Here is a 17,172-nt window from a genome sequence, read left to right as displayed (position 1 = left end):
TTAAAAATATATATTGGGTTTAAAGATTTTTCTGAACAGAGTAATTGGCTTCCAAATATCTAGGAGATTGGGAGAATGGATTTTTCCAGAGGTGAAGAATTTAAAGTCTGTACTTTTAACAGGGTATTAAGAGAGTATTTGGTCCTGCTAGGCATTGGGTATGGTGGAGAGGATAGGAGGTTAGTATTTATTAACTGGGAGTAGAGCTTTGTATAAAGATCTCTGAGCCATTTTGTAGTAAAAGTCATGGTGTGCATAGTACAGAAGAGAATGTATTTCTATGGGGGTGGCGGGGCATGGCAGTAAAATTCTGCACAGAGCTGCACCTTTGAGAGTTCTGTTAACTTGAGTGAGCTTTCAGAAGTAACCTGAAGTGAACATACAGGTTGTGTCAGCTTAATCATATTTTACAGAAAAAAGAAATGTAGCAGGGTTTCCCAAGTATTTTAAATATGGAATTACAAAAGAGTGGAGATGAAAACACTTTGCTTATAAAGGTTTTTAAACAAATGAACATTAAAAGAAAAAAAATACATTGGAGTAGCCGAAACATACATGGTACTTGGAGTCTTAGGAGCAGACAGTCCCCTCTGGGAGTACTGTATGAGGGAATTGGGTCAGTCTTTTTAGACCCAGCAAACAGATCCAGCATCTCTTTTCTGACAGCCTGGGCAGGGGTGCATACATGGGAATGAGATTCCCTCATTTTAAGGGTGACAAGGAACACATACCCCAGATTTTGACCACCCTTTCTGGATCAGAACACAGATCTCATAAATTTGTAACCTTCCTGCTTGCTTAACTTTGTAACCTACCTTAAAAAGTATGGAGGAATAAGGTAAGTATTAAGATTAGGAGATGCTAGTGTATTATAATTAATTGCATTGTCATATCCAGGTCTACAAGATTGCTTCATTCATTATACAGCCTGAAAAAGGTTTAGGATTCAGTATTCATGTGTATTTCCAGGGATGGATCTGAGGGGGTGGGTGTGCAGTGATGTGGTTGTACTCCCCTTTCACAGTGCCAGATGTTCCATTTCCTCGTGCCTGGGTCCCTTGCAGTGTTGAGGCATGGCTGGGGCCCTGGGCTGGGTTGGGACACCTAGTGGGGACAGCAGGTGAGGAGGGGGGACCCATCTGTTGCTCTTCTGTTCCCAGATTTCAAGAGAAGTCTGGGGACTGCATGAGGGCCTGGAAGCTGGGGATCACCACCGACACTGCTGTCCCTAGCCCTGCCCAGAACTTTGCAGAGCTCCTCCCTGCATCTGAAGCCTCTGGGCCAGTGGGAAAATGCAGTGGAGAGGCAGGAGCAGGGACCTGTTCACTGCCACCAACCTGGCACCCAGTACACTTGATCTCTGCAGCCCTTGGCTAGAATGGAGCAGGAGTGGACCTGAGGCTTCCTCTGTTTCCAGGTCAGCTGGGGACAGCATTGGTAGCAGGCTTCCATGCTTCTGCTCCCTCTCCACACTCAGATGTCTCCTGTGATCTGGGAGTATGTGCTAGAAGGGAGGGACCCACTCGTCCAGTTGCTCTCTGTGTCAAGCACAACCCGCTGCTTACCAAAGCACTCAGCTGGAGCAGAGGAGGAACGGCCCTGGGGCTCCCCAACACCTGGGTCAACTGGAGACAGTGGGCAGGTCCACCATTCTTGCACCTGGAGGCAACTCCTGCTGGAAGGGGTGAGAGGGGGAATAGGAGAGGAGAGAAGGTGCTTGCATTGGGAAGGAAAAGGTGCCAAGAGCAGTGGGGGAAGGGGAAGTCTTACCTGCTTTAGGGACTCCAAAAAGTCCCTGGCAGTCGCTGCTGTGGCACAGTCTGCCCACACAGGGTGGGAAAGCAAGTGGGAAGGCTGCAGCTTCCCCTGTGGCGTGAGTGGCATCCCCCACACCCTGCCTTTTTGAATTCCTAGGTCTGCCCATGTACATATCAATACTTTTACAGCCAGGAGCAAAATCCTTTCATAATCCATCCTTCTGCAGCTAAATGGAAACTTGTGTGAAAAAGAGCGAAACACCCAGGCTTTATTTTCTTTGTTTTTGGAAATTCAGTTTGCCTACACTAGTCGAACATCCTAACTAATAAATTACACTCCATGTTTTACATAATCCAGAATGCTGTGTTTGTAATAAGTTTTCTCTGTATCTAATTGAATATCATGTTAACTTAAACTATTCCTAGTAGCCTGGGCCCGAACTTTGTGCTGGGAGTTTGGTTAAGCAGTCCATTTTTTTTTTTTTTTTTTTTTTTTTTTTTTTTTTTTTTTTTGTATGGTGAAATGAGGCCTATTTAAAAAGAGATTGAAATACACATGATCTTGATAAAGTAGTATATTTTAAAAATCAAATTTTAAAGAACATTTTTTTTGTGCAAGTATTAACTAGAGACCTCTTACTTGGCACTCAGTTATCTACAGTAAAAATTTGTGTAATATGTAAACAGTCTGTGCTTTAAATTACGTGAGCAGTAGGTCAAAGAGAAGCAGAGGCATATTATATAACACTCATCGTATATTATCTAATCTACTTAAAGTATTTGAATATGGTTGCCTAACCTTTGTTCTTTTCTACAGACAGCCTTAGGTGACTTCCTGTATTCTTTAGACTGAGAGAGAGGATTCATGGACTAGATGTCCCAGCACAAATAGAGGCAACTTCCTCATTTTAGTTCAGAATCTCTGTTAGAATGCTGCAGCACTGAATTCTTACCATTTAACATTAAAAATCAATAATAAATCGAGGAATGTAAATCTTGTGTTAATGTGATCAGACTGCAGATTCCATCAGTTACTTAAATATTCTCCCCAGTGTTATTTGAAAAAACAGTGAATTGTTATGTATTATAGCCTTTAATATTTAATTCTATTCTTTCCCCATTGTTTTTTATTAAAGTCTTTTTGTGCAAATTACATTTAAGTCAGCTTCCCCATATTTCTATCTGGGGTTTCTTTGTTTTTTGTGAGAGGCTACATAGATTAAATATCGAAGGATCCAAAATTAGATGCTTCTGAAGATTTTTCTGAAAATTCGGACATCCAAAATGCAAGAAAATTAAATATAGTCTTTGTGAAAGAATCTAGGGGATCCAGTTTTTTTGACACTTCTAAATGAAAACCTGGTAAAAATGGGTTACTGTCTCATATTCAGGATTCTTCCAACTTCGTCATTAATAGTAAGTACAGTTATGTGTTTTGTTAAACTGCGAAGGACCGCCAGTGCATATTTAGTGTTCTAAATATAGAAGTGATAACACTCATCAGCTGTTTGATTCCATTCTGTTTCTCTTATGTGTGTAAATCTTTGTGTTTGCATACCACAGATGCTATCTTAACAAACAATTACATAGTAGCACCACAAATTAGTTTGGGAAGCGCTTAAGGTCTATAGATCCAACGTAGAGTCCATGTTATTCTATAGAGCAGAACTCTCAGGTGCTGATCCTTTGGTTCAGCCAAAAACGGAAAAGATTTCTAATGACTTTTTAAAGCAACATTTATCTCTGTCTAATTGTTTGATGGGGTGGGGGGGCTCATATGTTCCAAAACCAGGGTGATATAGGTAAACCCTTTAGCTCAGTTAAGAACTCTAAACTATTGTACAAAGAATAGCTCTTTTACACCTATCTGTAGCCTAACAAGTGAATTTTGGAAGCCTGTCCTCTGTCAAATAAACCTTTGTTTGGGCAACTAAGTAATGTGTACGTTCTCCTCCAGAAATATGACCTGAGAAGTATACTCCAAGTCACAGACCCAATATTTCCCCTATAATTTAAAACAAGACAAATTTAAGAACGTAAGAGGATAGCATGTAGATACACTACTTCACTTTATCTTTTTCTATCATCATACACTATGTTTTTGGGTTTTTTTGTGTAAACTGGTAGAATGGATAATCTTACCATAAGCTTATAGCAAAACTCTTTGCCTTTTAGCAAAAATTATCATGTTATACATATTTTGTATTGCTCATTTTATTATACTGTTTTGGCAAAAGCTATAAATAAGCTACTACTACTGCAAATTGAGAAGTAACTGCCTGGATTATAAGACTTCTTGTAGTACAGGAATTCCCTCACCTTTTATCCTGGTTTCATTAAATGCACAGAAAGGTTAATACTGGCAGTATAAACTGGGTGCTAATACAGGCAGCCTCAGCTTTCCGCTCTTAATTGGTTCCAGAAAAACTGAGCATTAACCAGAACTGCACTAAGCGAAATCCATTTCCCCATAAGAATTAATGTAAATAGAGATAATTAGTTACTGTCACTTCTTGCTGCAGCTTCTTACCACTGTCGCCTCTTCCCACCCCTCTGTCTGCCTGCCGGCCTCTTTGGTCCCACATGCTAACCCACATGTGCCAGCCCTGTGCTTCTGCTGCTCCATCCTAGGTCCCCGCCAGCCCCATGTACCAGCTCCACGCTTCTACCACTCCACCCTGGATCCCCACCAGCCCTGGCCCCAGGCACTAGCGGGGCTCCACTCATGCCCCCGCCTGCCTGCTTCCACTCACTGCTGCTTGCTGTTGCCGCTTCTCCCCACCCCTGCTGTCCACCAGTTGCTGTGGCACTGTGTGCCAGCCCAGGCCCCCGCTCCTGCTGTCCTGCCCTAAGCCCCTGCTGGCCCTGACTTCAGCACCATTGTAGGCTCTGTGCTCATTCCTGCCCATCCATTTGCTGCCACTCACCACTTCTCACTGCCTCTGCTGCTTCTCTGAGCACTATAACGAAACTGGCTCAGCACTAAGCAAAATCGGGTATTAATTTTAAATGAGCAGTATAGCGAAATAGTACTAAGTGAAACTGCGTTAAGCGGGGGTTGCCAGTAATTTGAGTATGCAAAGTGTATGAAATAGATTCAGTAAGAACTAAGCAGAATTAGGGCATGCCATTGTTTGTGGCATAATGTTTGTCATTTTATATAGTCTTTATTTTGGATTCTTGAATTAGTGAAGTTCACTGAAATTGGTGAGTTCAGTGAACTAAATGGTGTTTTATGGGTCGTGTTTACTTTCTCAGTTTCTAGTGAAAAAGTTATGAAGCATGTTGTGAAGGTAAAATTGTATGTGGCCTGATCAGATACTACTGCCTAAAGTTTTTGCGCTTGTTTAAGGACCCATGTCTGTTTAAAAAGGGAATCCATATAGATGATCTTCTTGATGAAATGCAGTAGCTAATTTTCATACATAGAGACATCTGTATCTTGGAGATTCGGTCTCTAACTGATTACATGGAACTATTACTAAGATTCTGGTACAGGGAGTTGAATATAGAACATCTGCCATAATAGATGACTTCATAAAAGACAATGAGATGTGAAACATTCTCTTAATATCTGGAAGATCCTGACATCAGGTACAGGTGGAGCTTAGTGAGGAGACATAATGGAGAAAAGTAGTCTTCAACCAGATGGCAAAAGAGAACCCTAACAGCTCAGTATCTCGTTTATGAATCCTTTTTTTAGCTCCTGGTTTTCATATCTTCCACTAATACACTTGTTTATTAATTAATCCAAGATGACCCTGAATTTAAGACACCCCCTTCCCCCTGATTCTTGGATTCTAGACATGGAAAATTAAAATAAATATATAATTTAATAACACAATATTTAATAAAAAAAAAAAGTTCTGTATTAGATTGAGTATAGATGTACTATCTACATAGTTTCAAATGGTATTTTTCACACCTGCCTCATTGGCATATACCAATGGTTGTCAGCTGGGGGAATGCATATGCCTAGGGTACTTAAAAAGGTTGTAGGGGCATGGGAAGGCTCCCACTGCTGCGAGCACCCAGACAGAGTCCCAGGGCGGGGCATATGCCATCCCAATCTGTGTGTGGGGTGGAGTCGGATGTCACTGCCCCTGGCATATGCTATCAACATAACACTGGCCACCAAATGATAACTACTAGTATTTTAATGTCCCATTATGTTTGTAGTTGAGTACTGATTGTACTGTTTTTTTAGAATAACATTTTCTTATTAAGTAAATATTTAAGTTGCAGGAGGGAGAGACGATCAATATGAAAATAAAATAAAAATAATACTGTAGATTAAATAAATCCTACTGAAGTTCATCATGGTCTTGAAAGGAACCTTTTTTTTTGTTATCATTTAATGTTTTTAACTAAGCATTAAATTTTGAAATGTAGAAGAACTTACTGCTTCTTACCACTACAAATCCTGGCCGTTTTGTAATTATCTTGGAAGCACTAACTACTTATATTGTACTTCTGATAAGTAATTACTTGCTTATTTAAAGCAAAATAGTTTGCTTACTATTCAGTCATGTATGAACGAAGGGGTTTTTTTTGTTTTGTGGGAGATGGAAGAAGGGAGTTCAGCACCTAGTTTTGTGAAGAGACTAATTCTGTTAATTCATGAAACTTTGGATAAATTAGAAGTATGTGTACTCCACTTACACATGTTGAATAACTACTTAATTCACTTAACTGTATAAAATGTATATAAAGTTGTTCTCAATGTTTTTTGTCTATTACTTTCAATAAACAACTGTTATCTCCCTATCGGTGACAGCATAACAGCTTAAGTACATAGGAATTCTTCAGTCCTGCTCTCTAATTTGTGACACATTCATATGCCCTTTTACTGCATAACTGGTGAAATTAACTAGTAGTTTTCAATTTTTAGGCTTTTGAGTCAGTCTGGAACTGATGAGGTCAGTGTTTTTAAACCTTGTTAGACTTAAAGCATCCTTTGTTAGACTCAAGGCACCCCTGAAAATGCACAGCATGTGGGGGAGGGTCTCCGCCGCATAGCCGCACCGTCGGCACCTCTTGTCCTGGTGGCCAAAGCGCACGGCCCCGTTCAGAGGCAGGCAGTTGAGGCGGGCGCGGTGGAGGAAGTGCCAGTCCGTGAAGCACATGAAGCTCCCACTGGGCATGAAGTGGTTGCTAGTGTCCCACTTCGAGGTGATGTCGAAGACCTTGCCCTGGTCGCCAAAGCGGACGGCCCCATTCAGAGGCAGGCAGTTGAGGTGGGCACAGTGGAGGAAGCGCCAGTCCGTGAAGCACATGAAGCTCCCACTGGGCATGAAGTGGTTGCTAGTGTCCCACTTCGAGGTGATGTCGAAGACCTTGCCCTGGTCGGGTTTGGCCCTCAGGTTGCCAGCGTACTTGTTGCGGACGGTGTCCTTCAGGAACCTCTCCAGGAAGGTCCTCGTGCAGGGCGTCACAGTGATGCGGTCGGCGTGCGGGGCTGGGCGCAGGCAGACTCCCAGCTCCCGGCGCTCCTCGGTCCAGGTCCAGGCGCAGCTGATGTGGCTCCCGAGGCAGTGCATGGCGTTGCGGGCTCGGCTCCACAGCGAGGCAAAGTCCCTGCCGTCCCGGCTGAACTTGCCCTCCAGCAAGCCACTGAGGAAGGTGGCCAAGTCTTGTCCGGTGGGCTGCCACCCGATCCTCTTGCGGGCGGTCTCCCCCAGGACGCTGGCGGCGATGGTACTTACCGTGGCGTCCAGGCAGGTGAGGAGGCGGAAGGCGTGGGTGACCACCACGATGTCGCAGAGGTCTCCCATGCGGGGCACGTTGGTGCCTCCCTACCGGTAGGGGATGTGTAGGACCTCGTTGCGGGGATGTGTAGGCCCGCAGTGGCAGGTGCAGCCACTTCTTGAGCAGCCGCCGGATCTCAGTGTCCGCCTTCTTGAGGGGGGTCTTGGGACCGCCGAGCCCCTCAAGACGAACATGACACGGGGGATGAGGAAGGTGTTCACCGCATCGATCTTCTGCCAGGGGGCCAGCAGGGACGAGTCCAGCTTGTGGGCGTCCTGCACGATCCGGGCGATGGTCTCCTCTGGCGTCTGCCTGGCCCGGTGGCCGGTGGGCATCCCCAGGTGGCAGTAGGCCTCGCCGTTGCGCAGGTGCCTCATCGCCTGGCCCTGGACCGTGAGGGTGGAGTCCAGGACGCGGCTCTTCTGCCTGCCGTCAGTGTTCAGGGAGGCGCACCTGGCGACGTTAAAGCGCAGGCCCATCCATCTGGCCGCCTCGGACGTCACATCCAGCATCTGCTGCAGCTGGGCGGCGTCGGGGGCCAGGAGGACCAGGTCATCGGTGTAGGCCAGGACGCTCAGCTTCTGACTGTACAGGTCGAGCCCGCCGGGGCCGCGCGCCACGGCTCGAAGGAGCGGTTCCATGGCCAGATTGAAGATGATGGGGCTGAGGGCCCAGCCCTGCCTCACCCCCAACTGGATGAGGATCTCCGCGGTCTCTCCATTGGTGGCACGGACGGTCGTGGTGCATCTGAGGTAGAGCTCTCGCACCGAGTCAACAGTGCTGTCTGGTAAGCCCAGCTTGCGAAGGGTGCCGAAGATGTGGCGGTGGGGCACGGAGCCGAAGGCGTTGAAGATGAAAAATACCACCTCTTAGTTTTCACTCATTTCTTGACTATGGAAGAATATTAGAGTAGTTTTTCTTTTGCAAAGAACTCAAAGATTGTCACAAGTCAAAATGTTTTTGAGACTGGATTCTTATTTGAAATCTCAGAGTTTATTGTGTGTATGTGTAGGTGTTCTCATACCTAGTACTGCATGGCACCATTAAAAGGATGCTAAGGCATGCCAGGTTACCATGGAACCCTGGTTGAGAATCATTGCGCTAAGTCCTTTCAGATTCAAGCTTGCTATTAGAAATTTACGGCTCTTGAGAAATAAGGTAATAAGCCTTAGTGAGGTGTGAAAAAACTTAGTTTTTTCTGTATTTAATGAGCATTTTCAACATTGAATTCAGGTAAGATAATATTCTGGGTAAGAACTTGGTTTTTTTTTTTTGAATCCTAAGGTTATGCATTTAAATGGAGAATATGGTATCATTAAGTGTCTTAATAAAGAATCAATCTTTCCCTTAAAATTAGGTAAGCTGCAGTCTGTTGGAAATAGGCTGGGTAATAAAATAGGGGAGCTGGGAGGTTAATTTAGGAATACAGCATGGATGCTAAAGATACGACTATGCTCTAAGGCTTAGTATGCATGACCAACTTTTGCCAGTATAGCTATCTGTCTGTGCAGATGTGAAAATATCAAGCGCTAGATGATACAGCTATGTTGGCTGCAGCTCTCTTGGCAGACAGTAATAACTGGTGTACTGTCAGAAGGGAGGCAACATCCTTGTAGACAAGCTTTACAATTGTCTTCAAGTATTAAGTGTATTTCGTGATTTTTCATTGTAGACTGAGTGCCTTTGCCCCCAAATTATTCCCTGTCCTCGCTTTTCCCCCCCTCCCCTCTTACAGCTAGGGGAAAAAATTCCAATACTTACTCATTTTTGTGATTTTTTTTTTTTGTTTGTTTTTTGTTTTTTTTTTTGTTCATGCCATTGCAGCTGTTGCTTGTGGTCAGACTGATTCTTTGAATATTTAGCAAGTATGTACTTGAATCTGGATCTCTTTCTGTGAAAAAATAGTTGAATTGGGTATGAAACCATTTTTATTTAGAAAATGTATTTTGAAAGCTGCCATTAACTTAATGACCTAAAATTTCCTTATAGGCAGAAGCAAGGCTTGCAGCCAAACGAGCAGCTCGAGCAGAAGCAAGAGATATACGTATGAGGGAACTGGAGAGACAACAAAAAGAGGTAACGTACGTCGTGATGCTTTATTATAATATTACACTAAAAATTTAGTTTCCTTTTAATTATATTTATTTACTTAAATAAACTATTTCTGGTTTTTTTTCACCATGTGCAGCCATTTTCCTCATAGCGCAGCTATTGCTGTTTTTTTTTTCCTGGAGTATATTTTAGGTATCACTGGGTACATCTCCCCATGCATTTTACTGCACAGTAAAGCTTTGTCCTCTATTCACGCATGACACTTATGTAGGTGTAGACTACTGTACTGTACCATTGGGTGGATAGTCCTGTCAGATGCAAATACTATTTGATAGTGTAGTAAATTAGTATAATTAAATGCATTTGCAAACAGTGATGTGAATACAAATTGTACCCAGTCAGCCCAGGCAGCAGGGGACCATACTCCTCCCTGCTGCCAAGCCACATGGCTCAGGAGCTTCAGGAACCTCATGGCAAGGGCAGCTTCTCCACTGCACAACACAGTGACCCAGAGCCTGGGGCTCACCCCCACCTGGAGGCTGCTGCCAGTCCAGGGTGGGAGCTCTGATCTAAACTGCTCCACTTGGGCTCAGTTTGTGCTGACCTGGGCACACATGTAGATGCTGCACCCAGGAGTAGTTTACTGCGCAGCAATTTGCTGCATCCAGCAATGAATAACTTGCTACATCCATATCTACATCCACATATATGTAGATGTTTGTTTATATTTAAATTGTGAATTAAAAACTCCATTACTAATAAAGAATGCTACAGTCAAAAGATCAGTTATTCAGATAGGGTTGTAGCACTGTGTATTTAACATATCATCACAAAGCACACCTCTTCTAATTGATATATTTTCTCACTTGATATGGGAATGCATTTGGAATGGTTATATCTAATATCTTGAGTGAATTTAATACATACAACATTACACAAAAATAGAATAAACAGACTGACTTAAATATTACCTTTTGAAAATGGCTGTGGTCCTTTTATTTTATTTAGGCTTTCTGGAAGCACGTAATAAATAGTGTGTTAGTAACATAGAAAAGTCCAACCTTAATTTTTTGCATGGACAAATATGCTATATTTAATGCTTTCAGTAAAGGAACATTTTAATCATGAAATACAGCCTTTTTTTCAAAGGATGAATTAAAATGAAGTACTATTCGTGCCTCCAAATCAACTGATATTTGTTTACAAGTATGGCTTCTTTCTCTGCTGTTTCTGTTGGAGGAATGTACACAAGCTTGGAGAATATTTAACCCAAGGTTAATGGTTGAAATATAAAACTGACAGAACTCAGAACTGTCAGATGCACAGAGAAACTGAACCTAAATACAAATTAGAGGTGAAAGTAATACACATGACAGATAGTTGTTACTTGTAACAATATTAAAAAGAAATAAAGGAAAATCTATCATCTCTTTGCTTAAACAGTCTGTTTTGAACACTAAGGAGTTAATTTTTTTGATAGTGTCTTAATTTCAGTATGAAATTTTTAAAAAATGTTAATGGATCTTATAAAAACCGTAATTCTCTTATTAATATTGGCCAGTATGCTGTGGTGGTACGAAGTCAAATTAAAAATCAAGATGACAGTTTTTTATATTTAGCTTTTATTTTTGTAGTTGTTCTATTCCTGTTTCTGTTCCTGTTCAGTATGTTACTGAGTGATGAACTTAAACTGTGCAGGATGCTTACCTGTTTTACATATTGTGAAATGCATCAAATTTTCTGTGTTCTCTGTATTTTGTAGCTTTCTCATCGCTCTTATGATAAAAAATGGGGGCATATCCAAAAATGGATGGTAGGCCAGGACTGCCTGTTGTGCGTGCTGTTTACACGTGACTGAAGAACTAACACAAGTTTGGATAGAATAATTTACTAATGGTTTGTGAATTGTACTGCTGCAGCTGTTTCTCGGGTTGCCTGTGAGACCTTTAGAGTTCCTTTGACTGGAGACCAATTGCAGTGGTCTGAGACTAGAGATTGGTGATTCAGGCAAGCCCCTGCTGTGCTGTAACTTTGTCCCCAGACAGCACCCAGGACAGGGCTGCCTTGAAGTTGGTCCCTACAGAACTCCCTCACAGCTCCCCATTGGGTGGTCTGTCAGGGAGCCATCTGCTCTTCCTGCCTGCCTTTGGATATCAGAGCACGGTGGGAAAGTGGGGTTGCTCAGACCTGACCACGCATTAAATTTATCTTTGAAACATGCAGAGGTTGCTGTTTGAAACAGCAAATATTTTGTCTTATGTTTTTGGTGAATTGGCATTTTTTAAGCATGCCAGACATCACAAGTGTGTGGCCAGTTGCCTTTTGTAGTGCTAAAACAGCTGATATGGTAGGACATCACAGTGTTTTAACACTATGGATTTACATTTGAAATCTTTAAATTCATCTTGAAAATCATGTGTTTGCACACCTAACAGTGCTAATACTGCATGGCACCCTGCAGCTTCTTTATCTCATCACTGTTGGGTGATGTGGCGTTCTGGGTTGAGAAGCGCTCATCTAGGCCTTTACTGTGACATAATGTCTGATTCTGAAGGCATTTTTAAGATTTTTTTTCACAGATGAGAGACTGGAGTAGGGAAGACACTTTAAAGTTTTTGTTGTTGTTGTTTTTTGTTATGGGAATTATAGATTTAGTGTGAAGTTTTATTTGGAAGGCTAAAATTTAAGAAATTGTTTCAAAATATGTTTCCTGTGAGGTAGTGAACTTGAGTGACACCTTTTTATTGGACCAACTATATACTTGGGATAAAATTAGACAAGCTTTTGAATACAAAAGATTTTTCATCAAGTTCTTTCCTGCAACATTTTTTGCTGGGATGGTTCTTAGCAGTTTAAGGAATAGTATGACTTATTTTAAATTTAAGCATTTTTTATATTTTTCTGTGAGGTTCCTCCCTTTCCCCCTGTCCTTTAGTTGAAGAAAGTATATGCAGGGTTTGCAAATGAGCCATTCTATGAGGAACTTTGGGCACATATACATGTGCAGTGAGGCTGCTCTGATGTGCTATAATTACAGCACATTAGAGTAGACTCAATTGCGATAATTACTGCTCTTTGTTTCTATAATGGAGAAGGAAGAATGAGCCTGAAAACTGTAGAAGTAAAAATTTTTTTTCAGTATCTACAACTGCTTTTAGTGGGTTAGGAGCTTTCCGTATGTAAAATGCATAACTATGTAGAATAATTACACTTTAACTTTCTACTGCTGGTAATAATCATTACCACTAGCTAAAATGAAACAAAAAATCTTTTATAAGAACTAAAGCAACTTTTTAATTCAGTTTTTTTGGTCATTTTGCTAGAATTTTTCTAGTGTCTAATTCTAAGATTTCTTATGTCTTGAATTTTTAACTAATGAGAGTTATGTATATTCTTCTATATTTATTTCTAGATCAATTGTACTTTTAATGTTATGAAGTGGTAGACACCAGACAACTAACTTCCACACTTCCGTGTGTCTTGAATGGATTTGCTTGCTTCAGGTTTTTTTCCCTCATTGCCCAGATACATCTTTGAGTAGACAGTATAACTGCATGTTGCTGTCTTTGCTTGCTTTTCACTTTCTCATCATTTTCATTAAATAATTATATATTTCTTCTTTCTTAGGAAGATTCAGAAAGGGCCAGGTATTCTCACCAGCCCAGTCAGCGTTCATATCTGGTTTGTGCTAACCTGTTGTTTTTTCCTCTTATCTTACCTTTTTGTCTTTATCTTTAATATTTCATTTTTTAATTTGATTTCATTCTGTTAGGAAGTGTATGACGTAGTATCTTTCCAAAACATTGGCAGTCATAGAGTTAGTTCTTGGGTTCAGTGTAGTATCAAAGTTCATACAGGCTATGTATTTAATCAGTACTGAGATAGTCAAAATACCAAAGTAGATGCTGTGTTTTTGTACAAAAAAAGGCTGAATCTAAATTTGTTTTTAATGGAGAAGCTAGTGTTTTCTATATAATACTAATGGTTACTTGTGTAATTTAATTGGGTAATTGTAATTCTAGAAAATAACAATTAAATGAAAGCTTCCTGACCAGTGATTTAAATCATGATTTAAATCAAACCTATGGTGGAGTCCTCTGATCAGGCTAAAATTGGCAGGAGCTGGCTTGGGCTGTAGTCCTTCTCAGACTCCACTGCAAACCTCTTAACCCCTGCCCCCCCCACCTCTGCCCTACCACAGTCTTGTAAACAGAGGCACTCAGGATAGTTCCATATGTGTGGCTCTGGGTGCTTACGCAAATTACATTTTTTTGATAAGGTCCCTGAAAGCGCACTACAGCAATGATGTAACACATAGTCGCAGCTGCAGGGTGCTTTTAAGATGGTTTATCGTATGAAAAATTAACCCTTGTTAAATCAGCTATTAGCTGAAGGCTTTCCAGACCAAAATGCCTTGGGGAACTTCTGCTCAGGTTCCCTGCAAGGGTTAATTTCCACCTGTGGGCAATTTCCACCTCCATCCCATGCGCTTTTGCAGGGTTGGGCTGGTGCTTGTGCTGGCGAGCACCAGCCTCACCCTCTCCTTGGCTCAGCTCCAGCTGTGGCAGAGCCAAGTAGACAGCTGCGTGCTGCTGCTGTCAAGAGGCTCGGGAAGGGGGTGAGGGAAGGTGAGGGGTGAGACTGGGGAGAGGGGCGGTTTGGCAGCCTCCTGTGAGGTTGCTGGAGTGCTCCCTCCTGCTGGCTGGGGCAGGTTCAGGCAGGCTAGAGCCCCCCTCAACTGCTGAATGCCTGTTGGGTTCAGTGGCATTCTGACTCATGGAACTAAATGTCTGTAGGCACCCTCTGTTTCCAGGAGGAGCATGGGTGAGGGTGGTACAGGAAAGGGTACAGTTGAAGCCAACTTCTGCCTGCTTTAGGCTGATTAGAAGGCCTTAATAGAGGAGGTGGAGGTGCAAGTGCATGTGGCACAGCCCTTTCTGGACTAGCAGTACAGCAGGTGCAAAGGGCAGTTTTTATCTGGAGAAGGCAGCTCCAGTTGTGGCTCTCAACTGGAGGGTACTGCCACATTCAAAAAAGTGGTGGAAAGTTGCCCTGGCTCTTAAGATGGATGCTGAAAGTCCTTTTAAAAAGGGGAAGATTTCAGAATGGCAGCAGCTGGTACGTTCTAATTGTTATGTGTCAATGAGTTGAGAGCAATTCAAATACAGCAAAAAGGCTCCAAGTTTAACACTTCTTCATCCAGTGTTAGACTTGGAGGTTTTTTGCTGCTTTTGAATTGTTCTCAGCTAATTCATATATAATAATTAGAATGTACCAGCTGCTGCCATTTTTAAACATTTTCCTTTTGAAAGGGCTCCAAGTATCTTGTGTCCACAGCCACATGATAGCAAGTGAGGTGGTTGCTAACTGCTCTTTTTCGTGTATACCCGTGTCTTTGTTATACTGTCATTCTGGTGCCTGAATATAATTTCTTATACTTCTTGGTTTATGTTCAGTGTATATATTCCAATGTAGTGTACATATTTGTGATTCATAATCTTTTACAATTTTATTCTTAAGACCTCTTCTTTGGATGCCACTGGGTCAAACAGAAGCAGAACAAGTACTTCCCGAAGGAGAGATCATGGGGTGTGTAACCTAGAGATGAGCATATGCTAGTTTGTTTGTGTGATTTTTGTCTCCTTAATCAAAAGCTGTGATTGCAAATAGAATACTTTTGTTTATTGGAGGATAATATTTAGTGTATCATGATCGTAGAACTTGCATAGTATAGTAGCGCAGGATTTTCCATGGATATGATCTGGTCCATGGCTTCAGCCAAATGCTCTGGATCAAGCCCACTGCTTGGGCCCTGGGCCTGCTGCTTAGCTCAGGCCCCATGCCTGCCAGATTTGGTCTACTGCCAAGGCCTCCTCCACATGTGTATCAGATTGGGCCCATTTGCCAGAGCCATTTCATCTAGCTGGTTGGCTTAGCAATGGCTCTTCCCAGAGCTATTTCATTTGATGGTTTGGGAATAGTGGCAACATTAATTGCCACTGATCCCCCTACTGCCAAGTTTATGGATGTGCAGAGAGCCCCATGGATCAGAGGTTAAGCATGACTGCTAAGAAATCTGGTATTCAAGAGTTTTGGTTTGGATCAGGAAGTAAATTGGGTGTGCTGTTGTGGGGAAAAGTCATGTCTGAAAATGTCCATTTCCAAACCTCCCCCTCAAAACAAAAATAAGTTGTTGTTGAAAACCATTTCAGTTTGCAGTCATTGATACGAATGTTGGCAGGAGACTTTTTTCCTCCCACCGAGTATCACTAAATTTATCTGTAAGCCAGGCTGAAATATAAAAGACTTTTACCTCTTAACTGAGTTTTCTGGAATACTTTTTTTCCTAGTGTATATGATTTGCCTGCATATGTTTTGTATGAGTATTTAAATACTTCATGAAGTTGTTGGTTTCTTTAATACATTTTGAGCTGAATGTAAAGGTATGAACACTGTTTTCTGGGTTGGATTTTGTTTCCTTCTTCTGGAAGGAATATTTGCCTATCCAGGTCTCGCTTACATACACAGATTACAGTTGTGTAATTACCACTAAATTTGCTTGAAACCCAATTTAAATTGGTGGAAAGGTCTATGAAGAGGCACTTTTATCATTTACGTCAGCTTAATTTGTAAGTGTATTGATGCAAACTAAACCATGTAAACCAGATTTAAATCAAATTGAGATTGTACACACATAGTTTTTCACCAGTTAAACAATACCTATTTAAGATTTAAAATCTTTTAGCTAAACTAATATAAGTTAAAGGAAGATCCAGACCTTAAGCTTCAGAAGAAGAATATTTGGGAAAGTCTAATTAAGTAGAAAGAAGAAAAGAAGTTCTCTTTCAGCAATCAATGTCTTGCTGAAAAAGACTGCCAGCTTAGGCCTCCAGTTGTGCTCATTAGCAGAGTGGATAAACAGGTTCTGGAACAAATTTCCTTTCTGCTTTACATTTCAGAAAAGGTAGTCTTAAACTGATATCACACTGCTCAGCAGATCTGCTGCCCATGAAAAATAACAATCTCTATCTGTTTTATTTACAAAAACAGTAATTTTGTCATTAGCTTTAACTCCTACTAGCGTTGGGGAACCAACAGCAAATAGAAGAGGGACTTGGATGCTGTTACAGTTGTTACATTGCCAACAGATAGACGACATCTATTATGAAAATGTTTTATGCGGCAAGAGCTCTATTGCTGCTATAAATCAGCACTTATAAGAAAATCGGTTGTATTAATTAAGTGATATCAGTCTAAATGAAAAGTCTGTTCACCCCACATCCCCCAAAACCTTTATAGAGGCTGCATACCATTCCTTACCAGGTAAACTGTGTTGTATTTATTAGACTGATTTTTTTTTTTTATTCGTTTCTTTGGCTTCTATATAAATATTAAAATAGCTTAGAATTTTTGTATTTTGATTTCTTGTTGTTAATTCTCATTGATTTCTATCTTTGTTTACTGTACTTTAGTATGAAGGCATGAAAGATCGATCTACAAGTTACTCTCTCTCAGTATGTAGTAGCATGCCTGCATGAAGATTACTTTTATTCTTTTTTTAAAAGATGCGATTAAACTGACTTTGGACATTCAAAAATTAGATCGCTAACTTGAT

The 17,172-nt window shown here is 41.4% G+C and overlaps 1 protein-coding gene across 4 annotated transcripts in view; it reads left to right on the top strand.

Annotated features, from left to right (window-relative positions):
• Positions 1-17,172, top strand: part of LRRFIP2 (LRR binding FLII interacting protein 2) — an 85,595-nt gene that overhangs the window by 18,622 nt on the left and 49,801 nt on the right. For 3 of the 4 annotated variants that reach the window (XM_019538159.1, XM_019538174.1, XM_019538167.1), the window contains exon 3: positions 9,495-9,581. In XM_019538159.1, coding sequence (XP_019393704.1) covers positions 9,495-9,581 — 87 coding nt within the window. Of the gene's footprint in view, positions 1-9,494; positions 9,582-11,319; positions 11,371-13,184; positions 13,239-13,329; positions 13,375-17,029; positions 17,072-17,172 lie in introns of all 4 variants that reach the window. The other variant, XM_019538181.1, reaches the window with a different exon arrangement.

This window comes from Crocodylus porosus, unplaced genomic scaffold, assembly GCF_001723895.1.
Source record: "Crocodylus porosus isolate Cpor-Errol unplaced genomic scaffold, CroPor_comp1, whole genome shotgun sequence".
NCBI classification, from domain to species: Eukaryota; Metazoa; Chordata; order Crocodylia; family Crocodylidae; genus Crocodylus; species Crocodylus porosus.
The sequence above is the reverse complement of the archived record's forward strand: the minus strand, read 5'-3'. Positions and strand labels throughout refer to the sequence as shown.